At 41.0% G+C, this 25,084-nt stretch overlaps 1 protein-coding gene across 1 annotated transcript in view; it reads right to left on the bottom strand.

Annotated features, from left to right (window-relative positions):
- tshz3b (teashirt zinc finger homeobox 3b) overlaps positions 1-23,814 on the bottom strand; it is a 33,270-nt gene extending 9,456 nt beyond the window's left edge. The window contains exons 1-2 of the mRNA XM_088296960.1: positions 22,940-23,814; positions 22,277-22,685 (exon numbers count right to left, since the gene is read on the bottom strand). Coding sequence (XP_088153086.1) covers positions 22,277-22,316 — 40 coding nt within the window. The 5' untranslated portion in view covers positions 22,317-22,685; positions 22,940-23,814. The remainder of the gene's footprint in view (positions 1-22,276; positions 22,686-22,939) is intronic.
- Positions 23,815-25,084: the final 1,270 nt, after the last annotated feature.

Raw genomic sequence — 25,084 nt, 5'->3', positions numbered from 1 at the left:
CAAGAATACCTCATCTGCTTACACACTTACAACAACAACCTGCAGCCAAACAAGTGTGCGCACACACGCGTACTCACATGCACTTAGCGTGTGCGTGCGTATCGTGATCTGTTTGGACAGCGCTGATCAAAAGATGTCATCCCACCTCGGGAACGCGCGCCCGCCTCTCAGTAAATCAGCGTGGCGCGTAAATAAAGTGACAGGATCACTTTACGGGCCCGTCAAGCAGGCAGTGGAGGCCATTACGAGAACGCTGCGCTCGCCTTCCACACGCTAATGGACGCAAGATCACTCTTTACGACTTTGCTCACGCTACCTCCGATAAGAATGACTTGACTCAAAAACTGGCTTGTATGACATTTGGTTCACAAAAACAAACATCGAGTAACATTATGTGAAGTGTTTGTTAGCATGTTAGCTTGCTAGCATGCTAATGATCCTAAAGAGATTTCTATCACTTTTAGAATTCATCCACAAAATCCCAAATCATATACTCAAATGTTGCAAAGGTTTTTTTTTCTTTGCAGAATTTCAGACCTTGACATCGCATGAGATTTGCACGAAATTTAGCGTCGGCTTGTTTGTTGTCTGCTAGCATGTTAGAAGAGTAATGATACCAAATTGACTTCAATCAAATTTAGAGTTAACTTCGTCCACATTTTCCTTTACATGGCAACGATTAAAAGATGACCAACAAAATCCAAAATTTATGAAGTCTAACCTACTGAAGTCTTGAAATTTTGAGATTTCACTTGGAATTTTGTCAGCATTTCCTGTCACTGCAGTCTCACAAAATTCAGACTTCAGACCACAAAGTCATACAACATTACACCAAATTTAGAGGTGGCATGGATCATTTTGTTTTTGATTTTTCTTAATTTGACCAGATTAAAAAAATGACTTCACAACAAAGTTGTGAAATTCTGTTTCTCTCAGATAATCACACAATACATCACCATGACGTCGGAAGAGTTTGGCGCCAAATTTAGAGTTTGCGGAGTTCATTTCGACCAAGAAGTGATTGAGAGTAAAAAAATGTAGAGGTGGCATAGATAATTTTGTCCCCATTTTCCCTAAATTGGCCGTGATTAAAAAACGACTATGACAAAATCAACAATGTACAAAGTCACTTAAATTACGCAATTTTGAGAAAATGACCTGTCATAGCCGTAGCAAAGATAATATTGTCCAGATTTTCCTTAATTTAACAATGATTGAAAGATTAATCATTAGCAAATCGCTAATCTTACAAAGTCACTAATTCTATATTCTGGCCAAAATTTGGGGAGCTCTCATATTGCGCAAAACTCCAGAATTAATTTCTCTTTACACATGTGATATTTTACAACAGTGAGTGCAAAACAGTTTTTTTTTCCATTTGCCTCACTAAAAAATATTTGGAATCGCAACCTAAATGAAGGCTGACTAGCGAAGCGTAACTTATTGTTTGGTAAGACGATCTGTATATGATGAAATATTAATGACTCCTTTCAGACGGGATTCGTGTGCCTTGGCGGAGGTCTCTGCTTCCCCTCTTTATATCCACTCAGGCCAACAGATTATCGCCATCTAATCCAACATGCAATTATGTGCATATATTACACATACACATACTAGAGAAATAGCAAAACAGAGGCGGCTGAGAGAAGATTGCCAGCAATAAAATAAATATATAAAAGAAAGGTGCGCAACAATAAGGAGGAAAGAGGGGGGAAAAAGGCAATAAAGGCCGGGGCGCTCGGAGGCAATTTAGAATGCAAAACACAAACCATTAAGTTTGTGCATTATCTTTTAATTTAATCTGGAATGATATATAATCCATCACGCTGGGCCGCAGCCGCATCCAATTATTCACTACCGCTTGATTGACAACAGAGGTGATTTATTAAGCTCATAATAAAAAAAAAAAACTAAAAAAAAAACTGATGTGCTTGCACTACAAACACACACACACCACGCACACACGCACGCACCGACACACGCACACTCGTACAAGCTCGCACATGCACATCAGGAGTTCTTTTGGGATCAATAGTGTGTCTTTTATGCATGTTCCCAGACATGTTTGTGAGCACAAGGTCGCTGGTGTCCTCATTTGACACAAAAACAAAAAAATTCCCCGGGCCAGTCATCCTAGAGTATTGTTGACACAAAGTAGCGAACATAAAATAAATTTTAAAAAATAAATAAAAATAAGGTTAAAATATTTTTTAAAATGTCAAATAAAATAAACATTTAATCAAATCAAAACTCAATAGAACTACTAATCAAAATTCAAATAAAATTGAAAATAAAATTAAACTCTACAAAATAAAAACAAAATGCATGAAATGAAATGCAACACCAAATATTACTGATGATTACTTTTTAAAAATCGGACTAAAATGGCATCATACGAAAGGTTCATTTTAATATTGAAAAAGAAAGCGGATTAGCCAAAATAAAGTCCAGTCGCTAACCCATTATGTAACTCTGGTTGCCGTGGTAACAACAAACGTAACTCAGGAGCAACAGAAAATGACGGAGTTTTGAGCACACACACACTTGGTGTTATCTCACAAAAATCAACACACCTCTCAGAGCTTTTGTACATGTTTTCTTTTCTACAATGTTGTCGTGAGTGAGCACCTTCTGTCAATTAAATAAATCAACATACAGGCATTAATGTCAAAAGCACTGGCAATTAAACTTGCGGTAACTCAGAAAAAAATCTCCAAATTGAGCCTCAAATGCCAATTTTTAGTTTTGTTGACTTACTATTATTTTCGTTAACTGATTCATGTTTCGTCGTATTTTCCCTCTCCATTCAAGAAGTCTTTGTTTCCACTTGTTCTCTCTGTGTCCACTGATCAGCTCCCTCCGGCGACTCGTGTCTTATTCAGGTGCGCCTCATTATTTTGTCAGATTGCTTCTATTGAGTAGCCTGGTTTCTTTCATTTTTTATTGTTGTTGTTGTTAGTCAAGTTATGTTTGCAGTAGTTTTGAGTTCATTCCCAGAGTTTATTTTTTACTTTGAACCTTGAACTTTGATCATTTCATTTTGGTAATTCCGCATCCATCTTGTTTTTTTTTTTTTTGGTCTGTGAATAATGATCTTTTTTTGTTTTTTGGGGGGGGTCCACCTTGTGCCTTCACGTTACAAAACCATGACAAAAATTTGGCTCAACGAGTCACATGTAGAGCTTGCAAGCAGACTTTTTCCGAAGTGTGTAATCTTACAGAAATGGGGAAAAACCTTGGCAAGTGATCCTATTTATCCTTAATTGCTGCTTCCTTGCCACACGTGTCTCCAATGACAAACTTTATGCGCTAATGTTACGCGGAATCCCTCCATATTAATAGCAAACGCACAGGAACGGGGGAGGGGGGCCCCGTAATGGCGGATTACATTCAGGGTACGCATAGTTCAAGTAATTCTTACATTAGTATGCTAGCTTGAAGGCTGGCCGGCGTCACTTGACACTCATTTGAAACAAATGTGGCGGAAGATGGAAAGGCCACGCACGCCACGGCCGACAGGATGTTGACCGATTTGTTCAAATGTGTTACATGTGTTTGAAAAGATAACATGAGAGCAGAATTTACGTGACAGGCTCCCGCTTCAAAAACACTCGGCGCAACCCCCATCTCTGCTACGACAAAACAAAACAGCTCACCAAAGGGTGTTTCACAAGTAATGTCATTTTTTCTAGCTGGTACAGAATAAACTTTGCCGAACTTTTTAAGCCACACGAGACATTCCCAACCACCTCTGAAATATTGAAACCCCTCATTTAAATACAGCTGAGGCATTTATATTTCCGACATTTTTTTTTAGCAACATCTTTAAAATATACTCATATCACACGTTTCAAAATGTAAAACAAATTGAGTGAGATCAAAAACAAAAATGTTGTGCAAAGATCTTAACAGTGTACCGATTCCTTGATGTATTTACAGTAATCAAATCCAGTTTTTTTTTTCAAAATTAACAATCTTATCATCTGAAAATATGCACCAATAATAATTGCCAAAGATGTACATCAAGACATGAACTTACAGCCGTCGCTTTCTGTCGGCATAAAAAGCAGGACTACAGAGGACATTCAATAATCTTCAGCAAAAAACTTTTCATTCTTTTTCTTTGACTTTCCAGTATTACAGAAAATGTTGCCTTCTCGTGGTCAATAGTGGAATAAAATAATAATTATATACAAATAATTATATACAAAAAAAAAATACATCAATCCGTAAATGGTGCTGGAGGCAATACTGCCACAAATTTGCCTGAACAGGAAAAAAAAAAAATGTGATGAAATATGTACTGCTGTCTGCACATTGAATTGACTAAATATGCGATAGAATACCTCCTTCAGCTTTTGTTCAAAACCAGCTACTCATGGCAGTTATCTAACGAGGCTTACTTCTCATTGCCCGCAGCGCCACGCCACTTATCCCGCCCATCAGATGCTGAGAGTCTCTGGGGGTCTACGGGGCAGCAGACGGGCCCAGACGACCGGTTTTTACATGATGATTGGACGCTCTGTCCGAGCCGCAGCTGAGCTTCCCATCATTTGAATGATACACGCGCACACGCACGCACGCGCACATCTCCTGTACATACATCTCTTTTCCCAGACATTTGAAGAAGCGCATCCACCAAAACACCCCAATACTGTCAATGAAGTATGTGAGAATGTGTGTGTGCGTGCGTGTGGCCAGCGGCGAGAGCAGAGACTGAAAAGGCAGACACACAGCATCAGTCAGCTTTTAACGTTTTTTCTCTCATTTTTTATTTTATTTTTTTTGCTTTGTACCTCTTTTCTCTACTGCACTCATTCAGCCCCCGGGCTCGCTCTGGGTTCTACACACACGCGCAGACACAAATCTCCCACTTCACACACAGACATGCACACACACACACACACACGACTCAGCAGAGAAAGAAACACTGTACTTTGACGCGACTGAAGAGAGATGCACAGCTATTTCAAATGTGCTGCGTGTGAGTGTTTATTAGAAGGCGATCAATACACTGTTTTTTTTAAACCATTTGTCTATTAATGGATTGAGTTGCTGTGTTAACATGCTACTTTTGAGACCGGCCTTCTTGTGTGGCGTTTCCTGCTCTCCCTGTGCTTGCGTGGCTTTTCTCCGGGTACTCCGGTTTCCGCCCACATTTCAAAAACATGCATGGTCGGATGATTGGACACTCTAAATTGGACCTAGGTGTGACTGTGAATGGTTGTTTGTCGATGGTGCCCTGCGATTGGCTGGCAACCAGTTCAGGTTGTACGCCTCCTAGTGCCCAAAGACGGCTGGGATAGGCTGCAGGACGCCCACGACCCTCATGAAGAGAAGCAGTTCGGGAAATGGATAACGAGAAGTCAAATAGGAAAATCTCAGATTTAACTTTGACACGTTTGCATATTTGTATTCTTTTTGAATGTGTCATCACAACAATAATAAACAGTCAAGGGGAAAACCCCATAGAGCATGCAGAGCGAATCGGTCATCCTTGCTGAACATTCCATGAGTAATTTTGGGGAAATTACTTTTCAATTCTTGGGATTCATCATATTTTTTTCCCACCTAGGTTGTTATGTCTGAGTGTGCGTGCCTGCGTGCATCTCCGGCAGATAAGCCGACAACGGGGCTGGGAAAATGCGGGACGCCAAAACATGACCGGCGCAAAGCACAACAAACGATCGCTCATGTCAAAGAGGTGGTGTTAAGGCAGCATGTTGCGGGAGATTTTTTTTTTTTTCCAAGAACGCATGAAGGGAGAGTGTCATGGGAGAGTTTTATGTCACATGTTACAATAAATTACGGATGAAGTTACGGGAAAATATTACAGGAAAGTGTAATAATTTAATTCATTTAATTTACAAACCTTAAACAATCTTCAAACGGCACCTGTTTCAACCCCCCGGACTAATTTGAAAACAAAAAAAATCATTAAAAATAAGAAGAAAATAAAATCCTCAAAATCCTAACCTTGTCTTGAAACCCTACTTTGAATGTCTAACCTTTGGTTGAAACCTTTATTTGCAATCCTAAAATAAGTTTGAAAACTTTACCCAGCTTTGAAACCCTAAACTCATCTTCAAACCTTAACCAATGCTTGCAAACCCAATCCGCAAACCTAAACTACTTTTCAAACCATACTTTTAAAACCTTAACCCTGAACTGAAACGCACTTTTATATCCTCAACCTGACTTAAAACCTTAAACTGAAAAAAAAATTGGCGTGTGGACGAAAGGCCAAGCGACAAGGGGAACCTTTCCGTCTAAAATGGCATTGGCTTGGGTGAAAAAGTGACATTGAAGTGGTGGCTTTGATGGAGTGGGCGGTCAACGGTGAACAAGCTCTCGCTGCTTTAGCTGCTTTAGCTCTCTTCATGTGCCGCTAATGAAGGAGCCTGCGAGTGGAAGCTCTTTTATCAGCACTCACGCCTGCCTGGCGTCCCTGCGAGTGTCTGCAGTCATCAACAGTTGCTTGTGTCACACGCGAGAGCTGCCACAAACCCAAACGGCCCTTCTCGCTCCCTCCCTCCCTCAGTCGTTGGCTTTCTCTCCCGCCTTAACCCGGCTATCTTTTTAATTATCTTTCTCCCGCCGTTTGATTAATTATTGGGTTGCAGGTGAAAAGCGTTGACTGGCGGCCCCTGTGTCGCCGTCAAAAGCAAACAGCTGCCGCCGTGATCGCCTAGCAACCCGTCGCTGATGGATGAGCGCCTGCCGACGGACCGCTCGCCGTAAATCAGCACATCTGCACGACATGGAAGGGGGGGGGGGTAAATAACCAGAAAAAAAATAAATCCATCGAAACACTGTCTGCTGAGATTTAGCAACATGGCACATGCTTATAAATGGAGTACGGCTCACATGTGCTTTACGTTCATGTAAAAGGTGGAATGCAAGAAGGGATCATGTCGATGAATGGAAAGTTAGGTGACAATTACACAATAATGGTTATCTCATTGACTGCCGGACGTTTTCGAGCATTTTGACTCCACAGATTATTGTGCTGTGGGACTGTTCTGACTTAATATACTGTTGAACAGGTCGCAAAACTTGGGCGGGATTAAATGGAACAGTTCGAAAATGATTCAGGTCATCCTTGCAGGAGAGGATTTTGTGACCATTGCAAGTGTGGAATCCGATCGAATGGCCATGACCCTCAAGTGTCAGTACTTGGACCCCTTTTAGTTCAGTCTTATGTTACCTTTGGGTCAAATGCTTCAAAATGCCAATGTTGGTTATAAATGTCCCAAATTGACAGTAGTTCAGTTAAAGTGTTGTGTTACTGCTAAGAGCAAATGAACAACTGGATGAACCAAAATTTCTTCCAGCTAAACCAAAACAAAAAGGAGAAAGTTGTTTTGACACTAAAGAAAAGAAGACTGCTGTTAGAAAACATCTGGAGTCAGTGTTTTTAGAAAACAAAGACCAAGTCCGAAATCTTAGGGTGCTGATTAAGTCTGACCTCAATTTAAGCGATCATATAAATGTGTGTGCGTGTGTCTGTCTCATTTCCAAACAGAAAATACAAGCCACTGAGTACCCGAGTGGGCTAACTTCCTCTTGCCATTGCATGGAAGAACGATTTAAAGTTTCATGGATACAATAAAAATCTGAGGGGGTTTAAAACTTGGTGATTTATTGGGCTAGAATTACTTCTTCTAGTTTTTACAGAAACTGTGGTTTTCCGCAGATTCTGCTTTACTCCATACATCAGTCAAATCCATCCACATTTCACAAAAGGTGATAAATAACATTGACTTTTACAAACATAGCGCCGAAGCCACAACACCACTACTTGCTTTTAAAGTCTTCTATAGATCTCTGAACAACACTTTCTGGGATGTTTGGGTTACCATCTTAGCAATGGCACTTGCAATGATGAATCAGGAAAAGTGTTGAATTCATCTGACATGCACTTAACTTAGCACACTATGGTTCTGGAAGTGGAGCTAAATGTCTGGTCTGTAAACAAACACAGTGCAGCTCAGCTTCAGTGAAGCTTGAAATCTTAATTTGACACCCTAATTTTGGCCCAAAAACCTATTTTGAAACACTGACTCTGGCAGAAAGTCCTAATCTAAAAACCCTTTTTGGGGTTGATTTTCAAATGCATTTATTTTGGTATTAATGTACACTACAGCCGCACACAAGAAAGTCGGTTAAACAGTCATTGAGAATTGGGGTTCATTTTCTCTTTTTTAATGTCTGTATTTTGCGCTCATGTGAAAATGTCTATGTAAAAAAAAAAAAAAAAAAAACTAAAACTAATTCCAAACCTACTAACAGCAATCTAAATCTAACAAACCAATTTAAAAAAGTAATTAAAACTGAATGTATGTGAAAAACAAAAGTCAAAATGAATTAAAAAACCTTTAATGAAATATCCCAAATTATTAAAACTCTAGTGCACACACACAGGCACACATTTTTCCCAGATTCAAAAGAAGGCCTAACACAAGATGGATGTTCCTCAAAAAAAAGAGCCCGTTGATGGATATGAATGCAGCCCTGCCATTCATCACCGCACTATTATTTAGACTGGACGGCTACAGAGCTGTAACCCGAGCTACCAAAGCGCGTGTGCACACTCGTGGGGGTGTGTGTGCGTGTGTGTGTGTCCGTCCATGTTTGTGTGTACACAGAGGCAGGAAGCGGGGATAGTCAGGGTCAGGACAAAGGGAGGAAATGAAGGATCACAGTGAAGTGAGGAGACCAAGACGAACAAGTTTGCTTCCGGGCAGCAAATAAAAGACAAAATGGCCACGTTCCAACACTGTTTCATGCACCAGGGGGTCTGACCCGACCCCCAGGTAGGCTTTGCTGTACCATGCTTCCTGTCCAATGAGAAGCTTTCAAAGCAGACACCTATTACGAGTAAGATTCTTATTTTATTTTTGCATGGATAGTAAATCAAATTGCAGTAATTCCTCAAATAGTTCAGTGCTGGAATTTAATGCGCTTAAGAAAGATGAACACCTCTAGTTTCTTTACTCACCTGCAGAGAGGCAGGCAACTATTGTAGAAAGATGTTAATGACACGGACTTATTTGTATAAAAGCTACTTTTTATAATAATAATATTGTAGCTCACCAAGTAGTCATGGGCGCCACTTTATTAGCCACCATCTTTCTCCGCCACAAGAAAAAAAGCAAGTGGGTTTATTGACCTAACTACAGAAAGTAGCAGTCATCTATTTGGGGGAAGGTTACAATGTGGCACTTCTTGTGTGTGTACGTGTCCTTGGTTTAGAACAGATTTTTTTCCTCTACGAGACTCAATTCGTCACCAGGTGCGACATCCACTTTATAAAAATAAACATGGCAGAGTTTTTTGTATTAATGCTTTTTAAAGAATATTACTGAATTTCCGCAATGAGTGGCCGGACGTCGACCACACAAAATATAGCCCCCACCTCACTGTAGAAACCACTTTCACCCTCATAAAAAAATGGAGTGTTCACTTTCTCAAGTAAAAGAGCGACAAATACCAGATTGAGGTGAAATGTTATGTATTGCTTTTTTAAATTATTCAAATAATTATTATAAATAATTGGAATAATTTCAAACAGTGGCCCATGTCGCATCATCCACATCAGAAAATTGAACACCTGCGTCAATCACTTTTTTTCCCCCAGCAAAACAAAGTAAATGTTTATTTACACCAGTATATAGAGAGTGACGACATCTATCGGGCATATAAAAAATGTTAAATATACAATATATCAAATATTTGCACAAATAACAGCCTCTTTATTCACTTGGTGTGTCATCCACATCAGAAAAAATAAATTTGACCCTCAAACAAAAGCCTCTTAGTACTTACAAGTGGAGAAAAAAAAATAATCTTATGAATGTGAGCTTGGAGATGCTGCTGTTCACATGAGGACTGCCAAGACGGCAACGTTAACCCATTTGCTCACCAAAAGAGCAGCACAGACTTTAAACGCTTCAAATTTGGCGCGTTAGAAGGAGTAGTCACGGCAACAGTGTCATTTAATGCTGATTAGTGTTTCCGTGTCTTGCGCGAGCATGTGACTTGAATTTTCCTACTGGATCTTATTAGCATGTGTTCCTAATCAAGTGACCAGTAAGCGTCGTACTTTGCAGTGATGTGAAATGCGCTTCATTGTGTTACAATGTGACGGTCCAGAGGGGAAATGGAGCGCTGCCAATGCTGTAATCCCGCCTTTCCGTCTGCTTCCTCTCCTCACACACACACGCATGTAATTACACGCACACACACTGTGTTTGATGAATGACACCTGTCAGTGTGCGTCAGTGACGGATGACGGCGGGAAACGTTTTTGGCCACGAGGCGTCCGCTGGAGTTTCTCTTTTGTGCCAAGCGCCAAAATTCTGTCGACAGAGCAAAATGTGCCGAGTCACTTGAACCTTGAACTACTAATTCACCAAATGGTGACTTTAATGACATTTTTTTCCTGTCAAACTTTTTTTAGCGTTTAGCATGGCTAACATCGTGTTTACCAACATGTTCTATGCTTAAAGCTTTCTTTAGGATCCAATAAATGAACCCAAAAATAAGTTAGAAATATATTTTGAGCATTTTCCACTCCCAAAATGCACCTTACACATCCACAATTGATCGCCTTCACACTGGTTCTGCACGATATCGGGGAAAATGCGATACAAGTGTGGTTGGGTGAACTCAAAATTTCAAGGGAACAAACTTGGATAATATTTTAAGTTTTGTGAAAATCCCTTTCTTTGTAGTCCAACTTTACAAGAAAAACAACTTGCTTGCTTAGTTGCGATTAAATTGTTGCCAATGTCAATAATTTATATTCTAAAGATTTATTTTACTTAAATTGCTATATTAAGGCCCCCAAAAATTTACAGGTTATGTTTTTTCAGTGAAAAATAACACCTTTATTATCAAAGAAAAGAGATTATCCGTCCACGATCAACACCGGGTCATGGGCGAGCTGGAGCTTATTTCAGCTGTCTTCGGGCAGTAGGCGGGGTACACCCTAATTGGTGGCCAGCCAATTGCAGGGCACACATAGACTAAGGAACATTCACACCGACACCCAGGGATAATTAATATGCCATGCATGTTTTTGAAATGTGGGAGGAAACCGCAGTACCCGGAGAAAACCCACACATTAGTTTTCCATATATTGTGAAGTCCTACTATGCACTTCCAAACGCAGATCTACACACTTGCAACAACTCCGACACCCCACATAGGGACCCCTAAAAAAAACCCCAAAGTGCTCTACACAAGCTCATACATGGACCTACACCCCCACAAAATGCGCCTCCACTGCCCCGTGTGGAGCGGCATTTCCGAGGGTGCCCGTGGCTAATTAACGTATCTCTGCGGGTGTGTGTGTGTGTGTGTGTGTGTGTGGCTGACTAATGTTTTTGATCTTTGTGGCTGATAAGCGCATAGCTAATGAGCTTTCAAAGGCGGCGAAGACGGGAGTGGCCGCTCCCCGCAATTATTGACAGATGCCTTTTCCTCCTTTTCCTCTGCCGCGCCATAAATCCTGGCCCGCTAATGAGCTTGAGAAGTGCCACCCTGCCAGTCAGCTAATGAAACTGAGCGGGGGGATGGAGTGTGGCTGGGGGTTGGGACGCCATGTGTGCTTATATGCGTGTGTCCTCTGACACATTTTTTCCCTCTTGAACTGCTCACTGCAGATGTTAGCTACGTCTGTGCTAGCAACACGGAGCAAGCAACTGTTGGAGAAACATTGCGAGTGCAGACTACCGGACAAAAAGTAGGAAGTGTTGCCGCTATCTTTGCAGGGGCAAACACTTAATTGCCAAAAGGATTCGCTCATCTGCGCAAGTGATTTACTGCCAGCCGTTTCAAAGATAAGATTCGCCTGAATTTTTTTTTTTCTAGCTTTAGTAAACAACAGGTTTCAGCCCCACCAAAAAATGAGAAAATTAGCTTCAATTGCAAGTAAGCATAAAGCAGAATCTCAAACTTTAAAGACAAGACTGAGAAGGCTTTTGATACAAAATCTTTTTTTTTTTTGCCGGTGCATGACTCGTATTGAATGTCAGTGTTTTTTGTGAACTGCGACATCTTTTCTCAAGATCGTGACAGACTTTTTACCACCTCGTTTCTTCCACCTCAGTGCTCATTTTCCATCAAACGTGATGTTATAGAAACTTTAAGTGGAAATGCAACTACAAAATCAAACTTTCCAAAAGATTTGACCTTATAAATTTTAGTGCTCGGTATAGGTTTGTTTCGGGTGGCTCTTTAATAGTTCATAGCACATTTTTACCTTAGGAGCCCTTTTGCTCCGAACTCATTTTAGAGGACTGTCATGCGTTTTTGGGACGAGTGAAACTACCGTATATTCTCAATTCCAAGAACTTTTGGCGTCAAAACATGGCCCACTTTGGGAATGGAACCTTTGTGGTGCGGTCTTCAGTTTTGAACTCCAAGCACCTCAACTATTTGCTACCCAAAACGCCCTCACCTGCCATCATAACAAGATCAAGCCCTACGAGAGCGCCACTTCCTGGTTGCTTTCCACACAACAAACACGCACGCTAGCGAGCATCTGAAAGTGATCACAACATGAAACAAGGAGGAGGAGTGTTTGTCGCGTGTGTGTGCATGTACGTGTGTGTGTAGTGTGTGAGAAGAGGAAGCGGCTGTCAGCTTGAGAAGGATGTCAGCCCAGGCTAACTCTGATTACGCCCGCTTCCATGCCGCACACACACACACTGACACGCACACACACTCACGCTACACCACAATTAAGAATGTAAAAAAAAATGAGACGTGCCTCGCTGAAGTTCAGACTGAGCGTCGGATTGCGTCAATATTAACTGTTGTTGCTACACTTGAATGGCAAATAAGGACGATGTAATGCTAAAGTCTTCAACTCCATAAATATTTAACAAACAAAAAAATAATGTGTTTTTCCTGTCTTACTCTTGTTTGTTTTTCTCCAAGTTATGACCTTTTAAGACACTTTCATGAACTTCATACGACATCTCCTAGGACACTGATCACATTTAAGAATTTGACGGACTTTTGAGGACATTCTAAAGCCACCTTGATAAAATAAAAGACCCATCAGGACGATTTCAAGTCACTTTGTGCAAAATTAAGATTTTTCTTTATCATATCTTAAGAGTTTTTAGCACATTTTCAAGGTCACCTTGTTTAAATTTGAAGATTTTTTTTTTTACATTGTTAGGATCTTTTGACATCACTTTAATCAAAGTCAATACATTTCAGAAACTTTTAAATTCCATTTGGAATAATTTAAGACTTTTTAGGACATTTTGACTCACTAATGAAAATGTAAGCCATTAAGGGGATTTGGAAGAATTTTTTAGGACTCTCTTATGGCTATTTTGATCAAATGTAAAATTTTAAGAAAATGTTCAAGGCCATTTCAATCTGATTTAAAACTAAAATCCACTCATTTGGCATTGACTTGTTTACGTGGCGTGTAAACACACTATAATATACTATAATAAAATATTCAACCAAATTTGGAAGTGCCGCATCCTCTCGCCAAATCGTCTCTATGGGGCAGACGAAGCAATGTAGAGTGAGAGGCGGGCGGCGGTCTCGTGAGCCAATTTAAGGAATAAGTGCTGATGTGTCAGCTATTGACTGTTGGCTGTTGGCGGTGATGGTGACGGCGCCGGAGGCCAAAGCGGGAGACCAAATGACAGCATCAAGCGACGGCAATAACGTGTAACGAAGGCAGACCAAGGCGCCTCTAATTGACAGCTGTCAACATAATGGGCGCCGCCACGGAAGATTCCACGCAGAGGGAGGCGGGAAACGTGCTTAGAAAACGTCAACCACTTATCCTGAAGGGAAAGCGCGAGAAGGCGGGGGGGGGGGTCTACGAGACGTATACGAGACACCCGCCATTCCAAAACAAACCTCCCATCCTACCTCGCCGCCTGAACAGTGGTGCCTTGAGTTTTTCCAGTTACCAACTGTCACTTGGCTTGTTTTTCCTCTTAACAGTAGAAGTCTTTTATAGTATATACTCTTAACGGGCTGCAACAATAAACAATCATATTTTTGTTTTACTTGTTTGATAGTTGCCGCCATTCTATTATATTTACGTGATAAGATTTTGTCAAAATTATTAAATCATCTGCATCAACAAGCGCTTTAGGACGAATAGTGTCCCAACAAAGGAGTGCAATGTCCTTTTGTACAAAAAAAAAACAACAACTGTACCTCTTTTTAATAGTGTAGGACATAAGCGTGTTAAGAAAAAAGGCCCTGCAAGCCCAGAATCCACCCCCAATGGTTCTTGGAGCTCTGATCTTTTAAAGCTCCGATACAGTATCACAGAACTACATTTCGGAATAAAATGATCCAACATGAACTACATTTAGAGGTAACACACAAGGCTCCTGTAAAAGTTTGCAGAAAAAATTCTTTCAGTTGCTGGAACTAAAAGTATGCGGTCAGATTTGTTCAGAACTCCAAACCCCACCCCCTAGGTTCCTGAACCTTCTCAAAACCTGAAAGCAACTGCATGAAAAAAGAAAATCCCAGGAATTTAACATTGGGATTCCTCTGAAAATTCTTCATTCTGGTGTGTTCTTGTTAATTTAGTGCCTGGAACTTAAAGTAGGGATGGGCAAATCCACCTCGCAATTAGTAAGCATTACATTGCAGCAATTTGACATAATCATGTGTGAGAATGAAAGAAAGGTTTTTGATCACTATTATCGGTTATTGTGTGAATTCAGATTTGATGTATCAAAAGTAATAGTGGTATCGGTATTCTGCATCAGTACTGGTCAGTACTCAAGAGTAAAAAAAAAAAAATCAAGATTTATTGAACATCCCTCACTATAAGCTTCCAGTCCAATACATTCAGCGCTGCAGACCCAAACATTTCCTGGTCCTCTTGAAAGTACCACCTCTGAGTAGGGCTTTCTTTAGGCCCAAACGTAAAACATCCCCAGGAACTATTTTAGGGAACACACAAGGTTCCATCCAATCTAATGTATCCAGCAATGTAGACCCCACCCCAAAGCTTCCTTGACCTCTCAAGAGTACTGGTACCGGCCCTTGAACACGGGCTTATTTTGGCCTGAAAAAAAAAGTGTGCAAGACACTAAGCTTTTGAGTAGATTAGGCATTATAGTTATCGTGCTGGAATAAGATTCCTCAGAAATAAATCCATTTCGTTAGGTTGTCATCATCATCATCAGAAAAATTCTTAAGCGTGGGGTTTTAATGACATCAGAGCTAATTGCACACAGAAGCAGCACGGGTGCTAGTTAAAAAGAAAAAAAAATAAAGAGGTGGTGCTTTTCAAGGCATTTTCACTCTGTTAATTAAGACAATAATTATCCCAAGCTGCTTTAAACAAGGTTAATTAGCTTCATTATGTTTACGTGTTTCATTAGCGGCGGCCGACGTGGACGCGGGGGCAAATTAAACACCACATTCGCAGAAAAGGAGGCCTTAATGTACTTCTACAAGGCACTATTTAAAGACAAACAATGCTTGTGTGCGTGTGCGTGTGTGTGTGTGTGTTTAAATGGGCCACTGCATCTCCGCTCTGATACCGAGTTGCAATGCTAACGCGCATGCAGCGTGATTAATCTCTCGCTGCTGCGCTTTAGCTCACATGTGCGCGCACACAAACGCACGCTCACACACATGCGCACACATACACTAATCACAGAAATCAGCTGCTTTCCCCCCCACCATCTATCTACGTTAGGGCAGAACCAGATCTGTCTGGATGCTAACGCAGTAAACCCGCACCCATTTGGGCATCGCTATTCATAGACTCGCAAACTTTTGGCACAAAAAGACAACATAACATAACATTAATTAGTGACCATGATATTGTTTCTCACGACTCATTCTAGGACAGAGTGACTCTACTGACTATGTCAACATGAACAATTGTGAGGAACGGCTAGCAATCGTTACCACAAACTCAAGTTAAAAGTGTTACTGCCACATTTGGTCAGTAAAATCCCCGGAACTAACTTTCGGGAAAGCTTCTTCCACTGGCTCAACGCGCTTGCTAGTGCTTTGACTTGCTGGAACTGAAAGGCTACTGTATGATAAAAGCTTGTCCGGGTGTACTTTTCAATGGGAAACTATGTTGAAGGGGCTACTTCGCAGAGTTTTTGGGGAAAAATCACATGGAACAAAGAAAAGTAGGGACATTGCAGACAATTTGGCAATTTGCAGATGATTTGATCATAACGAGTGAGAACTGATTCAAACTAAATAAAAAGAGATAAGCTAGCATTGGTATCACTTCCTGGTCTCATTACACAACTAATAACAAATGTGTCAGGTTGCTCCAAATGTTCAAAGTCGTGGTGGTTCTAATCACATTCATTCAACTTTGCAAAACCGAGTAATGTCTGGTACTCTTGACATTCCTCTTGTACCACGGAAAATGTCAATCAAGTTGCCAGATAAGCTAACTGTTAGCTGAGCCTTTTTTTTTTTAACAACTATTTGTACAAACCACAATGACGACCACTGAAGTTCTCCAACTCTATTGCATACCTGCTACCAAAACGGCGTACAGGTTGCTAGGCTGTGCAGTATCACAGCGACAAAGGCCCCCATAGGGGAGTTTTCCAGCAACCTTTAACCTGATTTTCCAGCCCATCTCCGTTTAAGCTGCGTGATGGTTGACTGCCGCCACGATGATCATACACAAGAGCGTTCAAATCTGCAATCAAGGACAATCACTTCGCCGCCCTGACCTAACTCCCACATGCAGCAATCAACCTGTCGTCGCCCCACATTTCCTGATGACGTTTTTTTTTTTTTTTTTAAATAACTGGCAGCTGAAAGACATGAAGACTTGGACAGACGGATGGGGAAATGCTGCACTTTTCTCTGGTGATGTCTAAGAAAACCCAAAAACTGTTAGCCAGCCGATGTTGAGACTTTCTGGACACCCGTTGATACCGTAGCAGGTTGTGTAAGAATGTGCTTATGATAGTTGCAACATGAGCTCAAGATTCATTTTGGAGGCTTAACCCCTCAAAATTCACACTTGAACTTCAAACAAAGGTCGTTGTATGCCCCATCAAAATGATATTTGTTAGCTTCAAGAGACATATTCGCTCCACTTTGCCTTTATTTCTACAAATTTCAAACTGATCTTCTTCAAATGTTCATTGTCCAGAGAATCATAATCCATCCATCAGTCTGTCTTGTCCATTAGCCCTAAAACACTGCCATCAAGCAAGGCCCCGGGCTCTCTGTGTGCGTGCGTGTACGTGTGTGTGCGTGATTGACCATTAGGGCCATTGATGAATGTGGCTGTCAGAGGGCAGACAATTAAATCAAATATGAAACAAAGTCTCTCCGACGGAGCAAGCCAGTGTTCCGCCTCGCGATTAGCCTAATACTCAATACTATACCACTCTCACATTGTGTGTGTGTGTGTGTGTGTGTGTGTGTGCGTGAAGTGTTGCATGCTTGTTTATGTGTAGTGTAAAGTCACTGCAGCATGCCGAGTGTACATGCACCACTGCACATATGTAATTACGTGTGTTGGGGTGTGTGTGTGTGTGTGTGCAGGGGGGGGTGCGAGTGTGTTTTGGAGACTACAGTTTGTATGCAAGCTAAAAAATAATAATTTAAAATATTAGAAGTACACGTGCTGAGATGGATGGGGGCGGGTGAGGAGGGGGCGAATGGGCCTCAAGTGAAATATCACAATTCATGCATTAATTATTTTTAATTAACTGGAATGCATGGAAGCCAGCAAAAAATGATTGACATTAAATTAAAAAAAAATACACATTCTTAAAAAAAAAAAAAAGGAGAGCAAAATGGGCACAGTGTAGCAAAATTGAAACAGTACTCAAGAAACTGATAAAAAAAGATTAACCACTTAAGATAAAATAAAAACTGATGACTTATCACCCCAAAAAAATAAGGTGTGTTGTGACATGTGTGTGCGTATGTGTGAGTGTGTGTGCGCCCGCAGTGAGCGTGTATTTGACAATGGGGAAAACTATCATGACAACAGTGTGGGAAAATAAGAAAATCAGTTTTAAAAAAAGAGTGACTAGTGTCTTATCGACAAAATAAGACGCGTTGTCAAACATGCATGTATGTGGGCGGGTGGGTGTACGTGTGTGGCACAGATGATATCTCCACCTTGGAACATCTGGGAAAATTACACTTGTAATTATAAAACTTCAAAGACCATAATGAGCCATCTACAAAAATCATAAAAAATAAAGATTGTAGTGAGTCAGAGTATAAAGATGCTAAAGAGCGGCAGTGTCAATGATGATGTCATCGTCCTGGAATGTCTCGCTTTGAAAAAAAATCAAATAAAATAGAAGATAGTAATCCTGACCGTGGTGGGCTGACCTTGATTCTGGATGCTAACGAGCCAGATAAGAATATGAGTAGGGAAAAATATGTTAATGCTAAATATGCTACCTCAGACAAAAAGAGATGCTAGCAATAATCAAATGCTACAATTGTGACCAAACACAAAAAAACAAACAGAAATGTTTGCCCGCGAGCTTTAGATCTGACTAAGTGATTAAAAGCAGATGCTTGTGATGAAAAGCATATAGGAAAATAGTACATAAATAAAATTAAAACACATAAAACATGGTTACAATTATACAAAAGAATTTGGCAATATCACATGGGAGAAATAGAGATGTTCGTGAGGGACAAATGGATCTTCCACTAGCTAGTGAAATAATTGAAAATTGAAAATTGGCTGCGAAACTCAAAAGAAAAAAACCTTCACAAAGTGTGGCATTGATGTTAGCATGCTAACAAGCAAGATATGAATACAAAAGTGAAAAAGAGATGCTTGCGGGTGAGATCCGAATTGATTACAAATCATGGGGGAAAATTTTACGTGTAAAATGAAAAAATGTAAACAATAGCGACTTTAATGTTGGAATGCTAACCAAAGAGATTCCGATGCAAGGGTGAAAAGCGTACTTCAAGCAAGGGACAAAACAATACAAAGTGCGAGCAAGGGAAATTATCTGGGCAAAATTTGACATATAATGAAAAAACTGAAACGATAGCAATGAGCGAGGTAAGAAAAAAAGAGAAGTTAGCAATAAATTCCAGTGAAAAAAAATGCTAGCAAACAAAATCCGAATCCTACGTCACTTAATTCATTCGCTGCTGTGGAGGTTTACGTTTATCAACTGGAATCCAACCGTTTCCTGCCATCGACGGATTTATTGGTCGGGTACATTTTTTAACTGGTAGTCGTGGAAGAGGGTGTTGCCTCGTTCGTCTGTGAAATTGAGCTTTGTAAAGCATTCTCATGACTACAAGATCCCTGTAGATGGCAGTGATGCATCACTTAGGATTTGAGATCAGCACAGCTTTTGAGCAACGTGACAATGTTTCCCCAAAATGTTAGTCTGTCAATATGCAGAGTCCAGTTGGAATGGTCATTTTCAAAAATCTTGAAAATCGGACCACAGGATCCAGTGAAAATTTGTTTTTTGTGTTGGGGAAAAAAAAGCTTTTGGGGGGAATGTTTTGGTGTGATAGCGCAGATAGAAATCTGACATAAAAAAGAAAAAGTCAAATTAGAATAAAACGGTATAACATCATTATTTCTCAACATTCCCCTCGATCCTTCGGCTCCATCTCCTACTTGGCGAAAGATAAAGATAAGTCAGTGAATGTCGGCTTGTCATGTCAATTATGAAAAAGAGGATTGTCTGTTTTTTGTTGTTGTTCCTTAACATTTTGGAATGTCAAAACAACAAAAAATATTTGCCTCAAAGTCGAAATTTATTTTCGTAAAAAACTTGTTTTTTGATGCTTTTCGGTCCCAAAAGCAATATTATTTGTAAAACCAACATAACTTTTTTTCAGGTGAAAGAAGGAAGTCCCATTTTTCTTTTGGTCGTTTCAGTGATCATATTGTGACAGAACATGTTATTTTTCAGGGTCTTGAAAGCTCAGTCAAACGTTCCCAGACAACATTGGTAACTCTGGTGTGGAAAGAGCGGGCAATTTGTTGAGTTAACAAAAAAAAAAAAAAAGCAATGCTATAGCGAGCGACATCACAATTGGACTAGGTCTGTGAAGAAAAAGATGCTAGCAGAAGAAATCACCCGGTCAACGGGGAAAACCGAAACAATTGTGTGACTTTGACTTGCAGATGGTGAGGAGCAGGATACAAAATAAAGGAAACAAAGTATCAATTTAACCAAACCTATTTCATCCTGAGTCAACTCCTTTGCTACATTTTTGCGTGAAAGCTTTAGTCCAATTAGTTTTAATAGTCCTAGTAGTATTTATTAGTCCTAGATCCGTAAATAATATAAGTGAGGCTATACTGATACTGCCAATACATTTTATATATATATATATATATATATATATATATATATATAGCACTTTTAGAGCAATAGGTGGCTTCTCTTTGGTTAAAATTTGTCAAAAGAGCCTCACTTCACTTGTTGATGAACAAATGGCACAAAAATGGACATATTCGACCACATTTTGTGTTGATGAACACACTTTTTGATCGTAAATGTGCAGGCAACTAGATTCGCAGAGTAAAGGAATTTTGTTGTTCAATATGTGGCTGTTTTGTCCAGAGTCGTCAGAAAGTGACGTTATGAAAAGACATGCTCCAGAATTGCCACCACATTTCATTTTGGGGAAAATCATCTTTACACCTGCTCATAATAACACTCACCAACTAAAGACTGCGGCACTCTATTTTTAATTGAGTCCAAAGCGGTGAGAAAAACACAAAAAAAGAGACCTGAATGCAGCCGCCTTAAGCCCTGACTTACTGATTTTTTTTTTTTAAATGCCTGCGGACAGCAACATTCATAAACTGGGCTATTCGAGCATATTGAGTGCGATAGGTGGCTTTCATTTAGGTCAAAGTTGTCATCAAGTGACACTGCAATGGAAGCATCCATCGTCTACGAGGGCTTATCTGGTTGTGAGTCGCGGCAAGCTGAGGCAGAAAGGCAGACTACACGCCATCCTGGACTGGTCGCCAGTCAATCACAGGGGGCAAGTACAGAGACAGACGAGCGTTCGCGTTCACACCGAGTAGGAATTGAAGCCATGCTGCTTGCACCCATGCAAGCCTAAATCATTAGAGAGACACCCTTGTTTCATCAGTTTTGGGCATTTTTACATCTAAGGATAAACAACATTTTCAAAATGGACTTTTTTACTCTATTTTTTCAAAGTTGATGCTTCAAAAATGTAACCACATTTAGTGGTGATGAACGCATTTTGATCGGTTTAAATCGCTTTGACTTCTTTTGACAACATTGTTCCCAATTACAAGACTATTTTGAACGCAGTGTGGTTTTAGTTCAGTCCAAAATAGTTCGAAAGTGACACCATGTACACAACCATTCCAAAAACACGACCGCATTTCATGTCAATGAACCCATTTTGATGATTTTTACATCTGCAGACAGATTTTTACATCCTTACTCCAAAAACAATGGGTGGCTTTCATTTATTGCTAAGTCGTCCGAAAACGAGAAAATCAGAAACACTCGGCAATCACAACCACAGTTCATGATGATAAACTCATTTTGATCACCTCTAAAATGTTACTAATATGCAAATAAAGAATTTCTGTGGAAGTCAAATACAACAGATGTAAGGAAGTTCAAACAATAACATCCATTTTGGAATATGAGGCTTTCGTTTAAGAGTTGCCAGAAAAGAACAGAAAAGCTTAAAAACACAACCACAGGACAAGTTCGTTAATGGATATGATCATTTAAAAAAACATTTTCACAACTGACAGTTGAAAGTTGCCAGAAAGTAACACTATATGGTCCGTAAAGCTGCAAAATCACGACCACAAAAGGTAAATTAACCCGTTTTCCCCTCTTAAAAAAAAATCTGCGATAAAATACACTAAATTAAAAATAAGACCTCATTCTGGTGCAGAGAGTCAAATAGCACAGAAAGTGAAATATATCAGACGTCAAGTCAAAAAGTCCAATTTATTTATCCAGCCCTTAATCACAAAAAAAAGTCATGCCTACAGTCGACAAATATTATTGACATCCCCTGATCTTAACACCCAGGAGGGCAAGAAAAAACTCCAAAAACCTATCTGAGAAACCTTGAGAATGGGACATAAGTACGTTCAATGGAAGCAATCGTTTTCCTGATAATAATATTCCTGAAAAGTAAGTAAATGATCGGAGGAAGGAGGGGGGTGACACACACACACACACACACACAAACAGACACACACACAAAAATACGACTACGACCATGCAAGAGAAGCCAGAGAGCCGGTGCGTACCTGCGGCGCGCCGCGGCGCTTGCTGCTTCCTCCGCGGCATGTCGGCGTGTCTGGCCCCGGGAAGGCGCTTCCTGTGCGACCCCGCTGATGCGAGGCTTCCCGCGGGCGACACTTCCCCCCGCCTTCGTCGACTCTCGCTCGCTCAGGACTCCCGCATCGATGGAGCGTGTGCGGGTCGACAAATTAAAAAAAAAAAAAGGCAAAGAGAAGGAGGTAGCGGGGAACCGGGGTGGCGGCGTCCCTTCCTCTCTTCCTTCCCCGGGCTGGCTAAGCTCTCGCTCGGCTTGGCTTGGCTGCCTGTCGCCGCCTTGGTGCCGGGGGAGTGGAGGTTAAACGCTTCCCCTCCGTGAGCGTGCGCGCGTGGTCCGTCCGTCCGCGGGTGCGTGCGTGATCTCCTGCAACAGGCGCGCTTGAGGAGACACAATCAAACGACGGGCGTCAGTCAAAAGTGCGCAAAAAGGGGGAGAAAATCAAGAGAAAACAGGGAGGAAAAAGGGGGGGCGGACGGGGCGCGTGGAGCCTCCTCGACACTTGAACCTCTGCGAGGCTGATGATGGGCGGCACGTAACGCGGCTCTGTCTCCCCCCTCTCCTGTCACTCACCCCCCCAACCCCACGGCCCCCAACGTTTATCACAACACACACCGCGCGCACGCGCACTTACTTGAACTGGAACGGAACCTCCGCGAGGAGCGTGCACGCGCCCGTGTGCGCCCCTCCAGGTGTTCGAAGCCAAAAAATTCACACACCCCCAAACAAAAAAAAAATCCAGATGATGAAAAGGATGAAGAGAGAGGTTATGTGAGGAACAGGGGGTCCATCAATGTTTTCCCCACGCACGTGCACGCGCCTCTCTTCTTTTTTTTGTAGTTCTTATGAATCGATGAGATGCGCGCTTGATTGGGTCTCCCTGCTTCAAAGGAAGGAGGGAGGAAGAAAGAGGAGGTGGCACTTTTCTTTTATGGCAATTCTTCTTTTTCCTCTCCTTGTTTTGGGGGAAGGGGTTGTATTTAAATAAGCCACGCAAGAATAAAAAGTTGTTCGGGGGTTGTGGGGGGGGGGGGGGTTCTCTCTTTAGTCAATATTCCCACTTTTCGCAGCCAGCAAAAGTTCAGGTTGGAAGTATAATCCCGACAACGCGATGGGGAGCGAGGGTGAGTCCTTTTTCTTCTTCTTCCTTCTTTGTCCTCCGCGCCAGATGTGCAGCGGGAATTGAACCACAATCTCGGGAAACGTACGCGGAGAAGGTGGTTGTGCAGCGCGGGCCGGTAGCCGCGAGTATCCGCCCGTGGACGATGTTTTCCCCGCAGATCTCGCCGCGAGTGTGCGCGCGTCTGCAGCAGTGCGCGCCGTTAGATCCACCCAAGCATCTGTCCGTCTCTCCATTGGCGCATCCATCATCGGCGTCTCTCTCTAGCGCGCACACAGCCACGCACACGCACGCACACACTCGTGCACGCGGGCGTACACACGCGCGAGCAGTGTAGTACAATGCCCCCTCCCACCTCGCAGAATCCCACGTCACAGTCTCGCACACAAATGCTTTCGGTTTGCTGCAGTGTGACTGACACGTCCGCGTGCACGTCGGCTTGTTTGGCGAGAGAGAGAGAGCGAGTGGGAGCGTGCACGCGCACCGGGAGAAGACTCGCGAATCAATCAAAATGGACAAGTTTATATTTTTGTTCGCCTTTTTTTATTGTTTTTTTTTTAACGGGAATGGCAAACCACTTGGTCCCTAGAAGGTAAATTCGACATTTTAATGTTTATATATAATTTGATCATGTTGTAAAATTAAATATAACTACGTTAAGTACTATTTAATTTATAGTGACAAATATTGTTTCCTCAAACATAATTGGGGCTCCGCATGAATTCAAATATTTTTCAAGAACGTTTCATCAAAAAAGAGCGCATTTACGTTTCATTTTGGATCAAGAGTTCATTTTTCATCTTTATAATAAAGCCAATCATGTTTCCTCACGAGTGGTCCAAATAACTAAATTGTGTTACTTACTTTATTCGTGCTTCTGTACTTAACTTCTTGCACGTCAATCATGAAACAGATTACTCAGAAATAAAAGCAGGAATTGCGTCGATTGTAAAGCATTACGCGTGAGTTAACAATTTCAAAACAACATTGACGTACCGCAGAAGTTTTAAAATGATAAAAAAATCGCCATTTAATGTATAAAGGACCATGTTGTCACTTTTAATGTTTTAAATATCAAAAGGTACAGTTGCTGCCTTCCCACCACAGTTCTTCACATTGTAAGTTAAATGTACTTTCTGCAGTCATTTCTTTCTTCATTACAAGTAACATTTTTGAACTGTGTCAAAGCACATTGTAATGACTTCAATACTAATTTAACGTCACGTAAAAACCTGTCACATGTCTAAATAAATTCAACATATGATGTCCCAAAATCCAATTTGCCCTTCTTTTGACTAACTTGACGTTGACTAATAAAACTTTTTTTCTTTTGGGTAAAACGTTTGCTTTAAATTTTTTAAAAACTCACATTTTTAAAAATTGCGAGGAGTCAAAATGAGCGTTTAAAGTGTCTCTATTTGAGGACAGGCCTACATTTATTCCAACAAGAGAAACTTAATTTTAATTCGCTACAAAAATACAAATTTAAACTGTTTTACAAGCGGAGTCCAATCTTGAACTGAAAGTATGTGTTTCTGTGTGTGTGTGTCCACTTTTGGCTTCCTTATGTTTTTATTTTTCACATGCTATTCTTACATGTTAAAGTTGTGACTCGTACATGTGTGTAGTGGGAACCAGATTAGCGGTCCACGCTCCACT

The sequence above is a fragment of the Idiotropiscis lumnitzeri genome, chromosome 5 (genome assembly GCF_059441095.1).
Source record: "Idiotropiscis lumnitzeri isolate Australia: NSW breed Sydney's pygmy pipehorse chromosome 5, RoL_Ilum_1.0, whole genome shotgun sequence".
Classification (NCBI taxonomy): domain Eukaryota; kingdom Metazoa; phylum Chordata; class Actinopteri; order Syngnathiformes; family Syngnathidae; genus Idiotropiscis; species Idiotropiscis lumnitzeri.
This window is presented reverse-complemented; position numbering and strand designations above follow the sequence as displayed.